At 34.7% G+C, this 24955-nt stretch overlaps 1 protein-coding gene across 2 annotated transcripts in view; it reads right to left on the minus strand.

Moving 5' to 3' along the window:
- Positions 1 to 24955, minus strand: part of LOC149785187 (sorting nexin-33-like) — a 93192-nt gene that overhangs the window by 24025 nt on the left and 44212 nt on the right. Inside the window, exons 9-14 of one of the 2 annotated variants that reach the window (XM_089978990.1) lie at positions 19009 to 19050; positions 13860 to 13990; positions 11475 to 11578; positions 3429 to 3532; positions 1954 to 2031; positions 340 to 416 (exon numbers count right to left, since the gene is read on the minus strand). In XM_089978990.1, the coding sequence (XP_089835116.1) occupies positions 340 to 416; positions 1954 to 2031; positions 3429 to 3532; positions 11475 to 11578; positions 13860 to 13990; positions 19009 to 19050 (536 nt within the window). The remainder of the gene's footprint in view (positions 1 to 339; positions 417 to 1953; positions 2032 to 3428; positions 3533 to 11474; positions 11579 to 13859; positions 13991 to 19008; positions 19051 to 24955) is intronic. The other variant, XM_089978991.1, reaches the window with a different exon arrangement.

The following is a 24955-nucleotide window of genomic DNA, read 5'->3' on the forward strand; positions in this document are numbered from 1 at the left end:
TAGTGAGGGCTATTATGTTCAAGATGACTGCAACTGCTGCCATATTTGATGTTAGACTGGCCATAATTTATTTTTGGACCACTTATACATCACAAGAAGTCTTGTAGTGAAAACCCGATTTAGCAAGATTTTATCAAGAATCGTTTGAAGGTCCTTTGTGGGATGGATGGGTTAATTCAACTTTGTTGACAGAGTTGGTTTGCACTGGATTAATCAGATTAGTTCATTGCTATAAACTTAAATGGAAGACTGATAAATGAGTGAAAATTAACAATGATGCACAACTGTAAAGTTTTGGGGTAAAAATATATTAACAAAGAACAAAGGTGAGTGGCCTACCTGCTTTTCAAACATATCTCCTATTTCATTGTATGTTTCACCTGTAAATTCTATTGCAGTGGTTAACTCCCTTGATCCTGAAAAGATATTGGTTGTTGCTGCTTAAGACATTAAATGGTTTCTATTTTTAGGTTCACTTTAAATTTTGTTAAATTCATGAAGTATTGTGAAGAATAAGTATTCCTTTATTATCTCTCACAGAAATAGTGACATGTAGTTATGATTGATTGATTGATTGCGGTTTTATGGTGCACCAGCACAGAAAGACTATTTAGTGCCATAGGAAAAAAAAAGGTTATATGAAAGATTATTTACAGTTGATAAAAGGTTTATTATTGACAGCGATAATAAAATCAAACAGTTATAAACAAAACAATGAGATCATGAGGATAATATGACATGTAGGTATGTCTTTTTTTAACTCTTGTATGAATGGTGACATATAGGTATGACTTTTACTCTCATATGAATGGTGACACTTAGGTATGACTTTTTTTTTCTCTCATATGAATGGTGACATGTAGGTATGATTTTTCTGACTCTCATATGACTGGTTACATGTAGGTATCACATTTCTGACTCTCATACAAATGGTGAAATGTAGGTATGACTTTTCTGACTCTAATATGAATGGTGACATGTATGTATGACTTTTTGGACTCTGTGACAATGTCAAGATTCTATGTTCAAGTTTTCTATTCCAGTTTTTATAAGTCAGAAAATGTGAGGGTTAATCATAACATGGTTCCCAAGCATGGCTCTGTGTTCCATCAGTCCTTGTACTTCTACAAATGTAACTATTCTTTCGCTGTAGTTTCATGGTTACCTGAAGGTGTCTGTGCAAAAATATGATTTATATATATATATAAGAATGCAGTCAAAAAGTTTGCAAGCATCAATGCAAATAAATAAACATTCTGACATTGTATTTCATCTTTTAAGATTCCTATGGACTTGACCTCTAACCTTTCACCCTATGAGCCAATCAAAGATTCCAGTATATGAATATTAATACTTAAAAGAAACCATTTCATGCAAATTGAAGTGACCTTGCAGGCAACCAAGTAGAGAGCTTGTTGTTGTTGCTGTTGTTGTTGTAGGGTTTAATGCCATTTTTCAGCATACGATAGGCTATACATGGCGGCCAGTATTAATGGTGGAGGAAGAACCCGGGAAAATCCCCTGAAAGAACCAATGACCCACGAGAAGCTACTGGCAAGCTTTCTCACATACCCACATTGGCTGAATCCGAGACTCGAACCCATGCAGACAGAGGTGAGATGGCAGTGATCTGTAACGGAGAGCGCTTTAGACCAGTCGGCCACTCGGGGCCCCAGTAAAGATGGTACTGGGCTTGCTGGTTTGCAAGCTTAATAATAATAATAATAATAATAATAATAATGACCTTATTTAAAGATTTAGTGATTGCGATAAATGTATGTGTAGTTTTATGGCAATCCTTCAAGTAGTTTAGAAGTATCAGTTAATTGTTGAACGATGGACAAAAGGCCATACTATTAGCTCTTCAGCTTATGTCTAGAATAGCTAAAACAAAAGAAAAGAAAAGCCTACATAATGAGTGTCCTTTCCATGCCTGACACACACACAACCTACCAAGTGAATGATCCAAACTAAACGTAGCAGCTAGACTTTTAAAACCATCCCCAAATTTTTTATATTCTCTCTTGAAATCTGAAAGACAGAAAACAAAAATGAATGCAAATGTAGTATTACAAATGAATGCCTGAAATTCTAACTCACTTTGGTAAGTATCTTTTCTATTCAAAAGCACAGTTACAATGATTCAGAACTATGAAAATAAAAACGTTATTATTGCCTATTAAAAACTGATGGTTCTGTTTCTTTCTTGGCTGTTTAAGTTCTTTATATTTTTGCAGGAGTATGAAATTTAGATGCATCTACTCATACAGCTTTCAACTGCAGCTTCCACATCAATACCACTGACCTGGTAAGTAAGCTTTGCGAACAAGAATAAATTTAGCAAAACTTGACTGAAGCAACATATGGGTGATTTAAAAATACTTTTAAAAACTCTTTTAAAAGGTTACAAATCTCTATTTAATTCTCAGTTATAACCTTCAATGAACAGGAGCTTATAATATTAATCCTGTTCATCTACTGTATAAACTTATTTAAGAGTCCAACTGCAAACTGCACTGACCCAAATCTGATGTTGCATAATGCGCCAGCAAATCTGGGTCTGTGCAGTTTGTTAAGAGTAATCAGTTTTATAGAAAACATATACCCTGATCTGCAGGTGAATTTTGCTACAACAGATCAGAATCTTTGTTGTTTGCAGTCTGACTTGACTTATAATATATATATATATATATATATATATATATATATATATATATATATATATATATATATATATATATTAATTAGCCAGCTAATCAGGCACTATGGCTGGGAACATGTGTTCCATGAATAAATTTCTAGTTCATATACTTAACAAAGGTCTTGTTGTTGTTATTGTTGTTGTTGTAGGGTTTAATGCCATTTTTCAGCACGCGATAGGCTATACATGGCGGCCAGTATTAATGGTGGAGGAAGAACCCGGGAAAACCCCGGAAAGAACCACTGACCCATGAGAAGCTACTGGCAAGCTTTCTCACATATCCACATAAGCCGAATCTGAGACTCGAACCCACGCAGACAGAGGTGAGATGGCAGTGATCTGTAACAAAGAGCGCTTTAGACCACTCGGTCACTCGGGGCCCCTAACAAAGGTCTGCAACTTTCATTAATTGATGTTCTCAATCTACATTCAAAACTTATTTTAGAATATTAATTTTATTGAAAAAGCATAACACTAGAAGTGTGTTCAGAGGATGGATGCCCAAGCTGACCTAAATGCAAAACCTAACCTAGGTGTGGTGGGTGTTTAGACAGACAAGGAACACTATATGCCCTAACATCCTACCACTGTCATGGTGGGGCATACAGTGTTCCCTTCCAGCTGTGTATCATCCCTAACACAAAATAAATGTTGACTTATTGCCTCAAGAATCTGAATGTTCTATACCTATAGCTATTTAATGATATATTAGAAAAATATTACATACGGTTTTGTTGTTTCTTTCTGTTATCTTGACAGACATTTAGAAGACTGCGAACGTTATCATCCATATTCTTTACAAATTTACAGAATGTCTCCATTCTTCCATCTCTGCAAACAGAAAAGGCAAAATAACCATGCACATCATTTTAAGAGAATAAGACCTTAAACAAGAGGCACACATGGACTTCTCATCACTTACCTGGCTGACATCAGCCTAACAGCAAGTATAGATAGCCAAAAGATCTGGATCAGCAGGATGCTTTCTGTAGACATATGATATGAAAACAAGTGTTTTAAGGTGCTCTACTTTTCTTATTATCTCCATCCAAATCTGATGGCACATCATCCATCAAGAGGATGGGTATTTCAAACATTCTGAATATTAGTGTGCCGTACTAGTGAACAATATGTCAGTGCAACCCCTCCACTTATTTCCCATGCAACTCTACACTTTCTCAGTCTCATTATCTAATTATAAAATGCCATTTATTACTCACTTTTTTGGTATGTTGTGCTCACAATGGAAAACTGCACTCACAACTGCATGGTGCTTTCAAATCATCCGCACTTAGCAAATCTCTGATAATAGGATCCATCCAAAAATGACTTGGCATTATATCAAAACTGTATGGAAGATATGAAAAAGTCTGGATGCTACACTCTGGCAGGTGGCAGGAAGTCTGTCAGAATGGCAGATTTATGAGCCAGTGCAGTGTCATGGAGTAGATGGGTACCTCAAGTACCAATACATGGATGAGTGATTTAGAAGTGTTCCAGTCTTTGGCAACACTTTGTAGGCATACAAATGCATAGTGACATTAGCGGTCAGGCACAGGTACCTTGATGACCCGGCCTTGTTTATAGTAAAATATTGCATATAAAACTCTTTTGACAGTACAACTATATTCAGTGATTTGTGGTCTGTGTTCTTTTTTCTCCAAGCCAAATTTTAAATCCATGTTTAATCACCTGTGACAATCTCACTGAAACATCTCTGGTCACCTATTACATATTTGTTGAGTAGCTATGTGGCATTATCTGTCTTGGATCCAGCAATCAATTAAAAAAAAATGTATGACCAACTGTGTACAAACCTTTCAGATTCTTCATTATATATGAGCATCAACTGCTTCTTTCACAGCAACCATTTCTCACTCACCAATCACTGTCATTAGATTTAAAAATCCCTTTATTTATTAAATACATGTACTCAGGTTTCGTTTTTTGTGTACAACGATAACCGAGGATGATTTATGTATACTGTACTATATTTTGAAACAGTGAGATCAATTCATCATATGCCACATGTGCAAAGTGCTTTCGATGGAAAAAACCTAATACTTCCAGCACACAGACGATGTATGACTGTATTGTCTGTGTATAAATGCATAAGACTAAATCTTCACATTACGGAACACCTTGTCAGTGAGCAGTCTACTTAAGGACTTGCACATCTTCAGCTGTAGAGGTATATGAGTTATTTATTAATTTCTTGTCAAAAAGTTGTAACTATTGTACTACTATGTTTATTTTTGTATAATTTTCTATGAGGCTTCAGTTCACATAGTATAATGCAAATATTTTCTATTCTTGTTTGTGACTTAGCAAGAGATTTAAATTAGCAATAAAATTGCATTTTATTAAGATATGTTTAGTACAATATGCTTCTTATCAGACCCAGGTGGATTCATTTCTGAACCTGTTTATTAGTTTGTAATGTCGTGCCGATAATGTAATTTGTATAGCTTACCATATATAATGTCATTATGTTTTATCGTAAATGCCCATATCATGCATAGTACACGGTGTTAGATGTATTTTCAGCTATCAGATTCAACGTGGTACCAGCTGTAGAGCTAACCAAAGAAGCTGACCAAAGCAGCTGTCAAGCTGAACCGTAGCAGCCACAGAGCTGAGTGAACAGTGTTGCTGGTCGAGTAGCAGGTGATCAGGCATTGCTGACCAATTGGTGGGCACTGATTGCTTGATTGATCAAGGAACTGAATGTTAGTCGGTGACTACCTGGAATACTGACTGCTTGATTTACCAGTACGACTGTAGCCAAGTGTGCTGGTGATGGAGTGTGTAACTCCATACATGTAATCTTTTAGCCATGTGATAATTTTGGGGTTTGTAATATCCAGTGTTTTGGGATTGTAAAGATATATTGTTATGATATCTGTCCCTTTGTTTTCATCATTTTAATATCTGAGTAAAATACCTCATTTTTCACTATTTGAGTGAATTCATTTTCACTATTTGAGTAAAACATTTCATTCTTTTTATCGTATGAAATTACTGTAAATCATTCACCTCTGTCCTAGTACTGTGTAAGGTCATTTATTTGTAATTTCATTTATTGCATTATTAGGTTCATGCGGATTATGTTAAGTTGTCAAATATTTGGATCTTATACACACAGATATTAATCAAAATTCTTTTCTTATTCAAGTCATTCATCATTAAACATTGCATTTGTATCACCATCAAAAATGTTCTGTTATAAATCCGAAATCCAACCCGATTATCTTGTTACAATCACAGACAATTGTCTTCCAGAACAAAGGTCGTTTTCCATCAATTTATAGCTGTCATTAAAATGAGGAAACAAGTTCACAATTTTAATTTAATGATGAATCCATATAATCTGTTCAAAAATGAAGGTTTGTAGTGCAAGGGTGCCTTTGTCAAATTTGGTCCTATTTTGTTCTGCAGTTTTTGTGAAGGAGCAGTTTACAGGTTTTTCTATCTTTAGCAATGACTGCCATATTTGATGGCAGAACAGCACTGAAAGCCCATTAAACCAGAATGCTTTTGGTCAAACTTGTCTGAAATCTCTTCTGACAGCAGTTTTTGATTAGTTGTTGTTTAAAGTGTTTGTTACTTTTAGTAATGGTGGTCATATCTGATGGAATATTTTGTACTATTTATACAAACTTAAGCAAGATTATGGTCTTTTAAATTGGTCAGTTGTAGCTGTAGTTGTTGTAGGGTTTAACGCCATTTTTCAGCACACGATAGGCTACATGGCGACCAGTATTAATGGTGGAGGAAGAACCCGGGAAAACCCCAGAAAGAACCACCGACCCACAAAAAGCTACCGGCAAGCTCTCTCACATACCCACATTAGCCGAATCCGAGGCTCGAACCTAAATTGGTCAGAATCTGATGAGTAATTTTTTAGAAGTTATCTCAAGATTTTTCTAATTTTAGCAATGACACCCATAGCTGAAGGTCAACTGGCATCATCTGTACAAATCTGAATCCCCTTTGTGCCAGGAGGCTATTTTCAGTGAATTCTAGAAATGGAAGCCACCACATCTGATAGTGGATCAGTACACCACATTTGTACAAATATGAAAGGCCTTTATTCTAACATGCTTTATGTCAAATTTTAGTCTGATTCTATTGTTTTGTTAACACATTAACCCCTAGCGATGAGTTAACGTGGCAGGAAGTAGTAGCGTACTGCCAAGCTTTGTAGCATCATGGTCATGCATGATACACTAAAGTGGGTGGTATTATAGAAAGGTAGACAGATGTAGCTCTACAATGATACCAAATGATCTGGAATATCTAGTTGCACTACGAAATACTGATAAAAAACCTCATTTTTTGGACCCGTTTTTTTCTACCCAAAATTCGCCCGTGGTCGGAATCCCATTTTGTGTCCGGATTTTAGACTTTTTGGTCTCAGATCGAAGGCAAACCGGTATGAACTACAAACAGACAGATGAACCTTTGCAAAAAGTAGGATAAGATGGGCATTTGGAATAAAGAGTGGTTTCGATACAAAAATAAATGCTTCGTTTAGCAAAAAGAAAGTTATAAAAAAAATAAAACAAAACAAATAAAAAAAATAATAAACAAAATCAATATGTTATTGAAAGATCACATGGGATTTTGTATTTTCGGATCTATTCAGAAATAGCTTTCAAAATGTGTTTCCCACTCAATTTTCAGGTGAAAATGACAAAAACCTTCAGGGGTTAATGTGTTAACAGAAAATGTCATTGAATGGTTTTTCTATTTTGAGCTATAGCAAGTCTTTTTTAGTGGTGAATCATCTGAAACAAATCTGAAAGACCTTTATGCCAATATGCAAATTGTGACAAGATTCTGTCAAGGTATTTTTTAGAAACTGTTTAAAGGTTTTCTATTTTGAGTAATGCAGTCATACTGACTGATGGATTGGCATCAATTAGGCAGAAGAGATGATGGACAAGCACAATGGATGAAGGAATATACCACAAACATTAACAATGAGAGGAAAGTTTGACTGGGAAGGATAAAGGTACTATTTTTTTCTAGCTTCTATCTTTTTTCTGCTGAAACAATGAAGTTAAAGTCTTCTGAGTAAGAGGCCCAAGAGGACTTGAGATAACCCACCTTACAACATGTGCTAATTCATGGTGTATCATCAATCACAAGTCATAGCAAGTTTCTAAATCTCTAATCCAGGCCCAAGAGGACTTGAGATAACCCACCTTACAACATGTGCTAATTCATGGTGTATCATCAATCACAAGTCATAGCAAGTTTCTAAATCTCTAATCCAGGCCCAAGAGGACTTGAGATAACCCACCTTACAACATGTGCTAATTCATGGTGTATCATCAATCACAAGTCATAGCAAGTTTCTAAATCTCTAATCCAGGCCCAAGAGGACTTGAGATAACCCACCTTACAACATGTGCTAATTCATGGTGTATCATCAATCACAAGTCATAGCAAGTTTCTAAATCTCTAATCCAGGCCCAAGAGGACTTGAGATAACCCACCTTACAACATGTGCTAATTCATGGTGTATCATCAATCACAAGTCATAGCAAGTTTCTAAATCTCTAATCCAGGCCCAAGAGGACTTGAGATAACCCACCTTACAACATGTGCTAATTCATGGTGTATCATCAATCACAAGTCATAGCAAGTTTCTAAATCTCTAATCCAGGCCCAAGAGGACTTGAGATAACCCACCTTACAACATGTGCTAATTCATGGTGTATCATCAATCACAAGTCATAGCAAGTTTCTAAATCTCTAATCCAGGCCCAAGAGGACTTGAGATAACCCACCTTACAACATGTGCTAATTCATGGTGTATCATCAATCACAAGTCATAGCAAGTTTCTAAATCTCTAATCCAGGCCCAAGAGGACTTGAGATAACCCACCTTACAACATGTGCTAATTCATGGTGTATCATCAATCACAAGTCATAGCAAGTTTCTAAATCTCTAATCCAGGCCCAAGAGGACTTGAGATAACCCACCTTACAACATGTGCTAATTCATGGTGTATCATCAATCACAAGTCATAGCAAGTTTCTAAATCTCTAATCCAGGCCCAAGAGGACTTGAGATAACCCACCTTACAACATGTGCTAATTCATGGTGTATCATCAATCACAAGTCATAGCAAGTTTCTAAATCTCTAATCCAGGCCCAAGAGGACTTGAGATAACCCACCTTACAACATGTGCTAATTCATGGTGTATCATCAATCACAAGTCATAGCAAGTTTCTAAATCTCTAATCCAGGCCCAAGAGGACTTGAGATAACCCACCTTACAACATGTGCTAATTCATGGTGTATCATCAATCACAAGTCATAGCAAGTTTCTAAATCTCTAATCCAGGCCCAAGAGGACTTGAGATAACCCACCTTACAACATGTGCTAATTCATGGTGTATCATCAATCACAAGTCATAGCAAGTTTCTAAATCTCTAATCCAGGGAAAGAAAACAAAGGATACCCTAACATACTGAAATCTATCCTAACCAATACATTTTTATAATGAAAACCTGTCAATAAGAAAAGACTTGTAGTTGCTTGAGTGAATTTACATACTTGTTGCATTACAAGGAGTATAAAATGATATTTTCATGCATCCCATGCTTTTTTTAAAAGTTAGATTTCCAGGGAAATAAAATTTATTTTTCCAAGGTTCACATATGACCATTACAGAATGGAATTAAAGAACATTTTTGATTACAAAACATGCATTTTCTAAATCTAAAGATGGTTCTCTTTCAAGACTCTCCAAAACATCTAAGCCAGAAAAGATGATCACGTACAAAACCACAAAATGTATCACACGAAACAAGTTTGATTATATTCCTTTAAATTGACATGTAAAGTCATTTCAATGTACAAAATAAAAATTCTAACTTTATTTTGCTGACCTGCATTATGTTGCAAAGTGGGACCAACATAACGAACATACATTAGTTTTGTTTCCTTTCAAACCTTTAACTCAAAAGAATTATATATATATATATATATATATATATATATATATATATATATATATATATATATATATATATATATATATTATAGAAAGTAAACATTTCCTATTACAGTATAAAAAAACAATAGACACAAATAATTAGAATCTTGTCTTGTAACAAAGAGAGTTTAACCCTGAATTTATCTGTACCAGTAAAATCCCAAGATTTATCAAACACCTTAATCTCCTTAAGAAGATCTGGTTAAAAATCCATCATTTATAAAACATTTTAAAAGGGTTGATTAACTTTTGACAAAAGACCTTCAAAATTATATACTGTTGTATAAACATGGACTGAATTTTCTGTAAAATCAACTTGTCTTGTAATTCCTTAAACCAGTCCTCAAACCTGTATTAATACAGGGTGTTGAATAGTTTTTAATATGTAATACAAGGGATGACAATTTCTCATTTCAGCTCTGAGATTCTACTATTCGGACAACAAATTTGGATTAAAACAAACAGCAGTCCATTTTCTAATCCGCATTTCTTCCGAATATTCTCACCCCATTTTTTTCATATTTGGATATTTAGGTTGGGGTGTGGGGTCATTGCAATTGCATATCGAAAATGTGGAATTTTCTGCCATGGTACAGTAGTGATATATGGTACTTGCTTACAAGCAGGCCTAGAAAAAATTTAAACTTATGTTATATTGACTTATACCTGTATGAAATCGATAGAAAAATGATTTATTTTCTCATTATGTATTTATTCCTCGACAGACTAGACCAAACTACAGCATCGATGAAACCTGACCTGGTACTCGCTATTTACATTACTAGTCACTTCACAAATCTCAAATGACAATATCGAAAGTCCATTAGTCATGTCATATCAACAACAAACTCCATTTTAATGTTGTTGTAGAGAAATTCAATTATATTAAATGAAAGTAAGATACTTTTTGTAAAAACCAGCAATCTGGACAGTCTGGTTTATCAAGCAGAGAGCACATGTCAACATGGTAGTCCCATGATACAACAAAACTCCAGAAGGTGCTCTCGGAATATATAAATATGGAAAACTTTTTCTTTCATTTTGTATTTTGATTACAACCAGGATACAACTTACATTTAATTTTTTTTTCTTTCTCGACAACATTTGAAAATGTGGGTTGCTAGATTTGTGTACTCATGCGCATAGCAATGCAAATCGTGAGTACCAGGTCACATTTCATCAACTCTGATTTTAATACTCACAATTTCTGAGACAATAAGTAATTTTCATATCCATTTCATGCCTGTATCACTTGATCTAACAATGTTTAAAGTTTGCTAGGCCATCCCATAGAAGGCTACGCTTCACCAACACGACGTTTGCCTCTTGTGATGCTAGAGTGATTTTCTCAGCTTCCACATAAGAAAAGATACGGATATCAAGCTGATTTCGAAAATTAAAGTCAACTAGACGAATCTAATCGACTGGGCGTTTGGATTGACTCAGCATATATGTTTACTGCAAGCACCCAAATGATCCATACTGCACCCTCTGAATATTCTGGTTAGAACTCAATAAATTTAACTCGTGATCAGTTTAGTTATGACTTAGTTACGTGGTTGTTTCTGGCGTCAACTGGTGGAGGAAAATTTCTGGGTTTTTCCCAAATTTCATCAATATTTGTGAAATTCCAGGACTTTTCATGGTCAGGAATTTTTTATCATTTCTCCTGACTTTTTCCAGATTTCCCGGTAGCATGGGAACCCTGTATTTTATCTCAAAATCTTACTGGCTATGCACTCTAAAATCAATACTTACACTTCTCCCATTGATAAGGCATTTGGTGGTGTGTTCAGAGTCAGGAAAAACTTCATACCCAAATATTCATCTTTTTCTGCTTTTCTTTTGCCCTGTTTCCATTTCTGGAGAACAAAAAGTTGTCAAAACATCTACTTTATGCCACTTTTCCAAATCATCTTCAAATTTCTCTATCACTTGAGATACTATAAACTGAAATCAATTTGATATGAATGCATACAAGCAGAGAGAAATTCACACATATGCATAACAGTACAAGTATAAATGATAGTTGGTGAGGCATACAAATAGATGTAGCTACATAAATTGATGTACATGAAACATGTTATAATATGGTATGAAGAGCTGCAGAAAAAATTAAGTTTAGATCAATGAGACATTTTCTCACCATATGAAGCATGTAACACTAACAGCAATTCTAGAAGATTCAAGGCTGCTGATTCTAGTATAGTCACAGTAACGATAGAAATCACCACTAAAAACCGAAAAGAGACTGATCCTAATCATTATATGCTTTTGCTTTTCTTTATTTTGTATTTTCATAAATTTCTATTCTGTATTTTTACTTTGATAATGTCAATTGTGACTCTGAATCACAACTTTTAGCTATAGGTAATCACAGATGATCCATCTGTTTTTACACAACAAGGTATGAACACAAAATTTAAAACAAATTAAATAAAAGATGTAAAAGAAATTAAATTTTTGTCCACCTAATTAAAAAAGTATAACCAAAAGTCCAAGTCAAAAATACAGGATGCAACATTGTCTTTGGAGGGAATGGCATCTACCATTGGCATTTCTCTTTTCTTCTGTACAACAAGATATTTGCAAAGTTTAAACTTAGTGAACAAGCTTATACAAGAATACATCTCCCTTGATAACTTGCACACATCGGGGTCCAAAAACATAGAACGCACTACAAAGAGGGCACGAGTTACCAAGGGACCTAAAAATAATCCGCTAGACACGTAAAGAAACACGGGGTTTGGGGGGAACTGGGCTGTTTAATGGCTGATACCTCGTTTTACAATCATGTTGAGAATTGTCAATATAGTGCTTTTTTCCGATGAAGTTGTTCGTAATTCTGTATAAAATTTTTTTATTTTCAAAATGTCCAATATTTGAAAGATTCATAATATGATTCCAACTGGTTTCAACAACCAACATGGTGGGCAAAAACATTCATGTATTATGTCACAGCTTTTTCTTTTGTTTATTAGTCTGGTTCCAGGAGCATTGTTGATAGTATGTAGCAAAAACAGGAGTCTTCCAAGCAGGAAACCAGACTAACTGTTGAAACACTACCAAACAAGATTCCTTTTTATAAAAAAAACACATTTCATGAGACCATCATCCATGTCAAAACTCAATTTTTTAATTGTTCAATTAGTAAGATATTGATTTCATTGCAAGTAACTTCATATCATCCTTTAGGATATCTCTACATGTGAATTCAGGAATTCTCTGAAACTGGTTTCCCCACAAGTGTCCGTATATGTGAAACAAAGCTCTTCATTTTACGAAGTACTCATTTCACTTGCTTGCCTTGCTATCTTTAATCAGTTATGACTGAATAGGTTAATTTAAGGTAACTTCATTAGATTACATACACAATAACATTTATAATAGTGTTTGATTGATTGACTGAAATGTTACCTGACATACGACTGGGCTTTGATTCAAAAGACATAATTAATGTGATAACAGAAAAGGAGGCCCACTTTTTATTTAGTGTAACAATACAACAAATGCTTCCACTAGTCTGATATCAAAACACGGTTAGCTTTCAGAGACATGCTTGCAGACATAGCTGTTACAGCAGATTGACATGTTTCACGTTTAATTACAAGAGGACACATTGCACTTATGATAATTACACTAAAAAGGAACTAAAAAATAGAACTAGAACACAAATTTCTGTGGATTAAAAAAAATGTTTCATTGGTATTTATTAATTAATTTAGTACTGCCTCCAATAGGCATGACATTTTCACTGATTGTAAATTCTTTGAATATCGTTAATCATGGTGTACTAAGAATGTCGTTTGGAAAGAAAATGTAACAAATTATATGACTTCTTTTTAAAGTTGATATTTCATAATGTTGGTTAAAATTTCCAGGTCCTATCTATCGTTTTCAAAGATAAAACAAACAATATATCAAAGTTTGCGTTATCAATTTTGATTACGATTTTCTTCAAGGTCAACAAATAGGGATCAGTTTTGGGGTATTTTCTGATTTAAAACGGGATCCACGCCTGACCCTGCGCTGTAAGTGGGTTCAAAAGTTATCAGGGCGCAAATTATCGAGGGAGTGGTGTACAATGGTTTCAACATGTTGCTCAATGACTTAAAACAATCACAATGCATTAATCAGGTTTACCTTGTCATCTGTACATGTGAGGAAGTGTATAAAAACATCTGACTGAGATATGACTGGATGCTGCACCATTCTGTTCATCCATCGTTGTAACTGTTTCCTTCTGTGTTCTATAAAATCTTCCTCATACCGACCTGACAAAAGAAATATAGCTGTGATGATAGTTGTCATTTTCTGAGCAACCCCAAAATAAGACCACTCCCTCAAAACAACTTTTAACAAATAATCATACTTGTGTTATCAGACAACAAACATGCCTATTATTTACACAAGACCACCTGCTAATTATGACTAATTTGTCTATAAAGTACAAGTAAAAAAACTTTTAGCAATATAAAGAATTTTAAAATGAGGAAGTTAGTTTATGAGCACCTAATTCCAAACCTTAAGTGGGTGGGATAAAGTGGAACTGAAATAAAAGGAAAGTGAGAAAAAAAACTTTTATAGCTGAATTTAACACATTAACCCCTAGCGACGACTTAACGGGGCAGGAGGTAGTAGCCTACTGCCAAGCTCTGTAGTGTCACGGTCATGCATGATACACTAATGTGGGTGGTATTATAGAAGGGTAGACATGTAGCTCTACAATGATACCAAATAATCTGGAATATCTAGCTGCACTACAAAATACAAATAAAAAAAACTCATTTTTTGGACCCTACTTTTTTTGTACCCAAAATTCGCACGTGGTCAGAATCCGATTTTGTGTCCGGATTTTAGACTTTTTGGTCTCAAATCTAAGGCAAACCAGTATGAACTGTAAACAGACAGATGAGCCTTTGCAAAAAGTAGGTATAGATGGGCATTTGGAATAAAGAGTGGTCTCCATATAAAAATAATGGCTCTGTTTAGCAAAAAAATATATATAAAAAAATCCAACTTTTACCCTTCTGCTCATGCGCGAGTCAAATAGCCAATGAAAAATGATGTTTCTAACACAACCAGGCAGTATGTTATTGAAAGATGACCTGGGATTTGGTGTTTTCGGATCTATTCAGAAATAGCTTTCAAAATGTGTTTCCTACGCGATTTTCAGGCAATAATAACAAAAACCTCCAGGGGTTAATGTGTTAATTAGGGATATGTATGGAGTAACAAACGTAAGAACACACACACACACACAATGCCAAAGTGATCACTATGTTGCACAGGTCAAAGGTTAAAATCACCCAAAAGGATCTTCACACTAAGCCAAAGAAGCATCAAATATAGTTAATAGTGACCCACTTTGTGGAAAGGTCTTGCATCCATCAAGGCATACTGACATACAAATGTCTGTGACTGGCCAATAGCACCGAAGAAACTGACCAATATAAGTGTTTAATATCCCTGATGAATCAATGAATCACAATATTTACTCTGGTGACAGTATATCCCTGATGCATCAATGAATCACAATATTTACTCTGGTGACCGTATATCCCTGATGCATCAATGAATCACAATATTTACTCTGGTGACAGTATATTCCTAATGCATCAATGAATCACAATATTTACTCTGGTGACAGTATATCCCTAATGCATCAATGAATCACAATATTTACTCTGGTGACAGTATATCCCTAATGCATCAATGAATCACAATATTTACTCTGGTGACAGTATCATGACACTGATTCAAACTACTGACACAAGATATCAAACAAAATGTAAATTAAATGATGTAAACCTTCCAAAATTAAACAATTTCTTGTTGTCTTGCTCTCTCAATGAAGTCATAGCAAACAACAAAAAACCCACTATAAAGTCTATGCAAGCTGTTTCCTTGCACCTGCTACTATATTCACCTAGTTCTCTCTTTTTAAATGTAAAGAACTTTAGTCTATCACATGTGAGCAACTATAAAAGCTCAAATTATTTTCAAATATTACCCAATGCATGTCTTTTTTCCCACTCTGTTACTGTTCCATTTGCAATGGCATGCTTATCCCATACCAAAGACTGATTATTAAATTCTTCCTCTGCTAAAACTACATGCCATATTCTGTCTATTAAGAAAACCCCTCCCCTTTCACATTTTAGCATCTAAAACCTTTGAGCGAGTTTATGTATTCCCCAAAAAAGATTTTCAATCAGTCAAGAAAACATGATCTACATCCTTTTACTATCCAATTTTATACACAAGACATAAATGGATATATAAATTCATGACGAAATAAGAATGGTGAGAAATTTGATCATATAAATATATCACTGCCTCTCCCACACCCCACCTGTTTTTGTTTTACATCTTTGCAACAACAGCCATACTTGATTGACGATAAGCATCCATGGTAGATTTCAGTCTGGTTGTTATGGAATCCACACCACTACCAAGGAAGCCACATCCGACAATTTTGAATCAGAAAGTTAATAAAAAGCACTCCTAACAAGTCTCATCACAACTTGCTCATATGCTTCAGCAAAGACAAAAACAAGTTTTCCACATGGCTGCCTAAAAACCACACTACTGCTACGTAAGCTACTCTGGAAACAATTTTGACAAGGCATATCATAAGAAAATTTCTTTGATTTTTGATCAAAATTGTTTCAGCATTTTCAAGATGATGCTATAAATAGGTTTTCCACATGGTTCCTGTGGAAACCAAACCATTGATAGGGGAACCACACTGAAAATGATTTTAGTACAGCAAATCTAAACAAACATTCCTACAAAGTTTCAAATCAAATGGTGGGTGGGTGTGATTTGGATTTTTAATGTAACTTTAACAATTTTTCAATCCTATCGCTATGATGTCTGCAGTGTAGCAGTTTATAGTGATGTCTAGCACTGGGGCATCATGCCGCAGACATATAGTATGATGTCCCACCCAGTCACATTATCCTGACACCAGGCCGACCAGTCCTAACACTAAACTCTTAATGCTGAGTGCCAAGCAAGGCGGCAGCTGTTAGTAGAAATCAAATGGCTCAGATGTTCTGGAGATGTTTTGCACACCAATGCATGGGAAGCCATACAGAACACAATTTTGGTACAGTATGTCCTATTAAATATTGTTCTATGTAAGATCACAACTGACTTGGCCATTGTACAAAGAAAGTTGAAACTATAGTTTGGGGAGGAAGGCAAAACTAATTTTAGTAATGTAATACTTACATGTCATAATTTGCTCAACTTTTCTAGAGATGTAATCAAAAAAACATTTTTAAAATGCATGCTATGGAAGCCACATCCAGGGCAGGGAAGCCCAAAACATAATTTTAATGGAACACGTGTTAAGGTTTTATCAAGAGTTATGTAGCTAATCTTGCGAAGTTAATAATAGGTTTCCATTGTGGTTGCTATGGAAGCCACACCATTGCTAAGGTAACCACCCTAAGCAAACTTTTGGTAGAGCATGTCCTGAGAAACATTCCTACCATGTCTGATCCAAATTGACCCAACAATGTTTTAAATGAATTTTAAAAATAGCAATGTTGATGGACAACAAACAGTGCAAGGATGCAGGGCCACACTATGCACTCATGTGGCCTTATGACCAGGTGAGCTAGAAATCAGACCCACCACCTTAAAACTGAAAGAAATTTAAAAAACTCTTCACCCCATTCCAGCTGAAACTGCACTGAACACTAAAAGCAGTTAGTACCCTAAAAAATATTAAGGTAGCACAAACCCGATGTTTTTATAACATCATCCTAGTGACTGACTACTACTGTCGATATCTCGTAAAGTATGTTGGAGGATGTGGGGTGATATTAAAAAAAAACAGGAAAAACTATCCCAGAAGTGCTGTCAAAATCTGCACAGAGGAAATATATTGCTTTATAATAAAACATTGTTATTTGTTAATAAAACACATATGTCACAGTGATTTAACACTTGTTCATATCACAACAATGTTAATTAATCTTTGCAGTTACCAGACTGGATTGGTGTTTTATGGCAGAGCAATGTAACTGGCAATTCAATTTCCTTGCCAAAGGACACACCAGAGTAGCTGACCTTGGTTGATTCAATGGTAGGATTCAAACACACACCTCTTTTATCATGTATCTGGCATGCTAGCCACTAAATCAGATGTCCTCAAACTGTGATATGGTTGTCCTCAGAAAAGTTGCAGAACAACCAAGAACCTGAACTTTGCTTTTAAAAATCCCGGGAAAAAACCAAGCTCATCCATCACATTATAAAAGAAAGACTGCAGATATTAAAATATGAGTTGTGTACTTTATTTGCATAACAAAAAAATTAGCATTATTCAAGTGACCCATATACAAAAATGTTAAAGAACCACTGCACTAAGCCAAAGCGTGATAAAGAGAACCATAAACTTGTATTTTCAAGACATTAAATAAATGAAGCTCATTTATAGATAAAAATGCCACTCTCTGCAGCGGCTTATAGCAAATTATATTGTTAAACTTGTTTCATAAATCTGACTTCTGAAGAACAGAGCAAAATACCACTTAAAGTGAACTAGATATTAAAATGAATTACATATTTAACTGAAGGTAACTATAGTAATTCCACACCCTCTTGTGTTTTCTATACCCTACTGCCAGTATTAAAACGAAAAGCATCAAAGATATAAAAAATGCACTAAACTTAGTTATTTCATTCAATGATTTATAATTTCTAACCTGACTGTCGCCAAAGGATACCCGAAACTGTTGATTTATTGGCATTTCAATGCAAATGGAAACTCCTACTTAACAAGCACACAGTCTACTCAATGAAAACTGCTGTCTGCATCCAAATTTCTAATGTCTAGTTATAATATTTCCAAAACAATTTGAACCAATAAATAGGAGGAACCTTGCATATACACATATTCAGAGAGTGAGCTACATCACATCTGTTGCTTGAAAATGGAGACCAGACAAAACATATAGTGACCATGTTGGTGAAAAAAAATGCTGTCTGATTGAAAATGCCAACAAGCTGACAGTGTTTAGGACTTCCTGGCGAGTCAGATTAAAACTTATAAATCAATTAATGAAATGACAAAGTTTTGTGCATTTGTTTACAACCTTGATATCTTCAGTTTTTAAATCAGTAAGGTGATACAAACAAATGGGATGGTAGGAGAATACTGTAGATATTAAAGTGAATGAGAAACTAATATATTAAAATGAATGAGATAATTAAAGTGAACTAGATATTAAAATGAACTGGATGTTCACTTTGTGTACATTTCTCAAGAACTAACCTGCTTTAGCAACAGATGATCGGTTAAAGGAACTGTTGGAAGCTGAAATGTCAGTAGTCAAAACATGCCATCAAGGTTAGATGTATACATATAAACTAGTCTATATATATATATGTATATATATATATATGTATGTATGTATATATATATATATATATATATATATATATATATATATATATATATATATATATATATATATATATATATATATATATATATACTGTCACTATATGGTTATGGTATAAAGCAAGAAAGAGTCCCAAAAAATTAAGGCAACCTCATTTATAACAAGGCAATATTTTTTGGTTCTCTAAAACGGATTAGAGACAAAAAGGATTGTGCTGCCATATAATATGCCAGTTGATCAGGGTCCACACTATACATTCTAAACATTATTTCAAATCAACAATGATGACCCTGATCTGGTGATATGTTAAATTTCATGATGACAAATCTGGTTCTCTGCAGTTTGCAGTAGGGAAAGGTTAATAAATGAATATTTTTAAACAAACTTACATAAGAAACCTGCTTGCAGTACTCTTTGTTGCTAATAAAATGGTACATGCAAACAAACAAAACAAAGAAATTTATAGAAGTGAAAATAAACCATGCCCTAAGATGGAAATTTTTTTTTGTTTTTTTAAGGCTGAAAAACTTACTATATTCAGTAGCCACTGAACGCTTAGCATATTGCTTGGCTGAATTTAAAAGCAAACAAAACCATGCAATGATCAAGGAGTTCAGAAGTATGGAGTCAAACAAACTACTGAATTGAGACAACAAACATAAAGATACTCGTTCATGGTGAATGACATTTCATCAGGAAAACACTTCGTGATCAGTTTACTTTGTCCAAATTTATTAACAAAAACAACATCAAGAATGAAAAAAATAAGTCATGAGACTACCATCCTCACATTTTGGTATATTTTCTTTCTTCTAGATTGGCAAGTTATTTGAACATTTGAAAAGTGTCTTATTGATCAAATGTCATACACTCACTAAAGCTACAAAGATACAATATTTTTGGTGAGTTGAGTTACCTTACTAGTCCTCTGCCAACATCAAGATCTACTGATCTCAGAAATATCATAGGTACTGTACTGTATATATCACAGGTATTGTACTGTAGATATCATTGGTATTGTACTGTAGATAACATAGGTATTGTACTGTAGATATCATAGGTACTGTACTGTAGATATCATAGGTATTGAACTGTAGATATCATTGGTATTGTACTGTAGATATCATAGGTATTGTACTGTAGATATCATTGGTATTGTACTGTATATATCACAGGTATTGTACTGTAGATATCATAGGTATTGTACTGTAGATATCATAGGTATTGTACTGTAGATATCATAGGTATTGTACTGCAGAGAGTTTGTGAATATCTTTAAGACTGTATTATCATACCTTATAGGATAAGTCTAAAATGGAGTGATTTATTTAGGTAAATGATACATATTATTTTGTGAATGCAAATTCATAATTTGTACCGAAATGTGGTTTGGAATGAAAAGTTTCAGGCAATTTGTTGCTGCTTTGTCTATTAATGTTGTGGGGTTGCAGATATTTTTTATACCATGTACATACTGGGATTCAAAACATGGCATATGCTATCGCTTAATGGATTTAGTTATTTTTTAATGCTTGCATTCTCTTGTTAAGTGGGAATAAAAGTATGAAACTATGCAAGTAATGTTGGTTTTATGCATTAATGTACATGTGAAGTTTGAGTACACTGCTGTATGGGATAACCTAATATTGTTAGGGGGGTCTTGCCAGGGAATTTGCATTATTTTCTAATTTGTCTTCAGTCAGACATGGATTGCAATATTGTCTTATTATTCTAGACAGTGAAATAATTTATATAATGATGCATCAATACTTTCCATATCAATACAAGACGTGAAGAGTCAATACAAAATGATACTTACTCTACACAAGTTACTTTAATCTTCAGCAGTCGTAAACAATTATTTGTTGTTGTCTTTTTATTCTTTAAATTGATAATTCATCTAAGAGAGTTATCACTGACATATACACTCTTTTCTATCAGATTAACAAAAAACTATTGACAACACACTTGGTTACCTTTAACAAATACACACAAGGTGGTTTGAACTCCCATGGTTTGAAATCTCCCCCTGCCGTCAATTCAGTGATAATTATTTCATCCCATTAGCATGTTCAGTCACTGATAAATATATGAACATAAAGATGACATTCCAGACTTGTTCCTCATCTATGATTTAAATACTTTACTGATCATTTAGTAACCACTTTTATACAAGCTTCCATATTGCTTCGTATCTTGTGGATGTACTGAATTTGAAGGCTACACTTCCAGTGTGTCATGCAGTAAAATATGTTACATTCAATTCTGATTGGTAGTTTATATTTGTTTAAGCTTAAACAATAAGTAACAATCAGAACTGTAGCTTATTCACTGTGTGACAAACAATAAGCACTGCATCAAAACTCAATCCAAACAGACACAAAGCAACAGACAAGCTTTTCGAAAAAGTGTCCACTAAATGATCTAAGTAATTAAGTTGTACCTAGGGAACAAATTTGGAATGTCTCATTTTACACTGATGTATGTAGTCAGAAAATGACCCATGCCAACAGGATTAAAAAAAACAACATTAGCAATGAATTGGTGAAAGCAAATTGCAAACCTCACAAGTTATAGTCACCTTGTTAATTTCTAGAAGGTACATTGGTGACGTTAATAATTTCCTTTTTTACTAACAGAAATGGGTGTCTGTGTCAGAGGCAGTTGTTCAGCATATGTAGTAAGTACAATACGATACTTTCGGTTGTTACTTGCATCCACTCTACACTCGGACTTGTTCTAGAGATTTTCCTTGCATGAATATTGCACTATTTCTTCTGTTTTAAAAATAATATCAAAATGCATTCCAAATTTAAGTGAAACATGAAATAAGATATTTTTAAGCATTCAAACAGCAAAAAACAAAGGGCAAGGTGACCAAGACAAGTCCTGCATTTGATCAAATAGAGGAGCTTGAAATGGCCAAAAAGGCTGAATTAAAACCACTGACAAGTAACAGGTAGTCTGTTCTGTCAAGGACATAAATGGCACATGAACAGATGCCAAGTCTACATCTGTAATATACATGCTGGAAATAAAACCAAAACATAAAATGGCACTACCCTAATGATGACAGACCTTTGAAATATAAAATGAACATCAAGTTTATATGTGTATTTATAATGTATCATATTGTGAGCTCTATGTTGTGAACCCTACTGATGTGCGGCATGGGTGTATTGCTTCACCCCTTAATAATTTTTGTCCAAAAACATCAGAAAATATGACAGACACTTTCTTGGTCTGAAAAGACCATTATTTATGCAAGCAGTGGTTCTGGGAACTAGCCCCCAATTTAAAATGTAGAAACTATTCCTAGCCCCAAGCCTTAAAGTAAATGTAACTTACTTGGTATTACAAATGGAGTTAATTTATGTTGTTAGCATGAAAACCTAGACCTGTCTTTATGCCCCCTGGGACCATTCCTTGGAAACAACTGAGATCCCAACTGAGGGTATCCATGGTGGTTCTGTGGTTAAGGTTTTGAACGCAACCTGACGTTTATAGGTCCAATTCCCACCTCTCGATCAACCCCAACTGACTACCGAATTTCTCAGGATGTTTTCTAACAATATGGAATGTTTTGCTCCTGGTAATTTAATTTCAAAATATTTCGGGGAAAAGCATTTTTGGATTATTTTTGTTTTAATTAAAAGCTAAAAAATACAAAACTGAATTTTTGATGATATATCACTAATGGCACTGAATAAATGAAATACCATAACAACTACATGTACATGTATAAACTAAAACTACAAATCTTCCATGTACTTCAATACTGTGATACCATCTTAAAATGATACATAGAGTTGTTTAGATTTTGTTTGTCAATAAGAATAATGTATCTTGCTTAAGGTTACTGGTGTGCAACAGAAATCAACAATACCCAGTTTGCTTGGACTAAGCCACTTTTAATGTATTTTAACGCACAACACAGCAAATATTATTCAAATCTTTTAATTGGCTTTTGAGAAAATGTTTATTTTGGCCAATGACATTTTTTTAACAAATTTGGAACAGCTTTATGTCATGATGCTTTCTGTGAAAAGTCAGTTAAATTCTGATGAGCAGTTTCTGAGAAGAAAATGGAAATAGCAAATGCAAACCTAACAACACTGTACAATGCAATATGGAAAAAGGACCATACCATAAGCTCACTTGAGCTTATGACAAGGTAGACAAAAAATGACAAATGTCTAATTAGAGAGATTCAATCTTTAAGTTGGCATGAAGGCTTATCTTTACATGCATAACATAAAGAAGCAGGGGTTCTGTGAAACTTCTAACAAAGCACCAAAGAAGAATCAGCAAAGATGAGAAGCATAGTGATATAATGATTAAGTGCTGATACAGTTTCTAAGTGTGGACCAAAACAAAATTACAGTAAAGGAAATCAAGCATGATTAATGCATGTAGGAAGCATTTAGAATTGTGTGTGCCTGATGAGGATTTTTAACACAGCTTTAACAATTTTCAGTCATATCGTTACAATGTCTGCAGTGTGGCAGTTTATAGTGATGTCTAGCATCGAGGCATCTTGCTGGATGATGTCCCACCCAGTCACATTATCCTGACACCAGGCTGACCAGTCCTAATACTAACCTCTTAATGCTGAGTGCCTTGCAAGGCAGCTGTTAGTACCATTTCTGTAAGTCTTTGATGTGACAGCCGGGGTTCTAGCCCACAACTTCCCGCTTCTAAGGTGGACGCTCTAACCACTAGGTCGTTTAGAAATGTAACAGCTTACAACAGGAAGAACCCAGTAAAACAGACATTGGTGCAGACAAAAAAAAATTGACCATTTTAAAGTGGTGTCAAGTATAAAGAGGTCTAATCAGTATAAGAAGATACATTTTAGAACAAAACTATATCTGCCCAGAAAACTGGATTACTGAGGGCTAACTTGAAGAAATGAATATTTTATGGACTTTTTTCTTTAAAGTACAAGTAGTGAGTCTGTCAAAAAGCATGCATGTAATAGGCACACTTATAGTCTAGACTCTATAATCTGTGGGGCACTGGGTGGCCAAGTGGTCTAATATGCTTGCCTTTGCAGATCACTGACATCTCACCTCTTTCCACATGGGTTTGAGTCTTGGACTTGACCAATGTGAATTTGTGAGAAAGCTTACCGGTAGCTTCCCATGGATTGTTTCTTTCAGAGTTTCTCCTGGGTTCTTCCTCCACCATATACACTGACTGCCATATAAAGCAATTCATAAGCTGAAGAATGGCATTAAACCCACAAACCATAATCAGTAAATCAAAACGTGGGATAATTAATTCATTCTCATTGATCACAACCTAGTACACAAAAAGTGGTTTGATCATTTATGCTGATTTATGGCACTGATGAAAGTACTTCAGTGACATATTCTGGCATAATTTACTGCATTAAATTCCACAGATGAGGACATAGAGCTCAAGTACACTTAACATCCAAGGCATAAACTGGCATGAACTGACTCAACCTAACCACCTCATGGATTGCCTTGTGTATATGACTCTATCCATACAGAGCTCACAGTAAGTTGTTATTTTATTAGTCATATTCTATCATGTAATACAGCTTAATACTGCTTAGGCCTGACCACACCGTAACAGTGGTTTATTACTCATTGCGGAGTGTGAGTCAGTGGCAGCTTCGTACCTACAGTGAAATGGAGTGTAATTCAGTGGCAGTTTCATATCTGCAGTGCAGTGGAGTATGATTCAAAAGCAGCTACAAAGGCCTGAGTGAAAAATGATCAATGCGCTTCAGGTGTACTGTAGCTCACATACATTCAAAAGCTGGAATAACATAGTTGGACTAAGTGG

The sequence above is a fragment of the Sinohyriopsis cumingii genome, chromosome 13 (assembly GCF_028554795.1).
Source record: "Sinohyriopsis cumingii isolate HCF-2022 chromosome 13, ASM2855479v2, whole genome shotgun sequence".
Classification (NCBI taxonomy): domain Eukaryota; kingdom Metazoa; phylum Mollusca; class Bivalvia; order Unionida; family Unionidae; genus Sinohyriopsis; species Sinohyriopsis cumingii.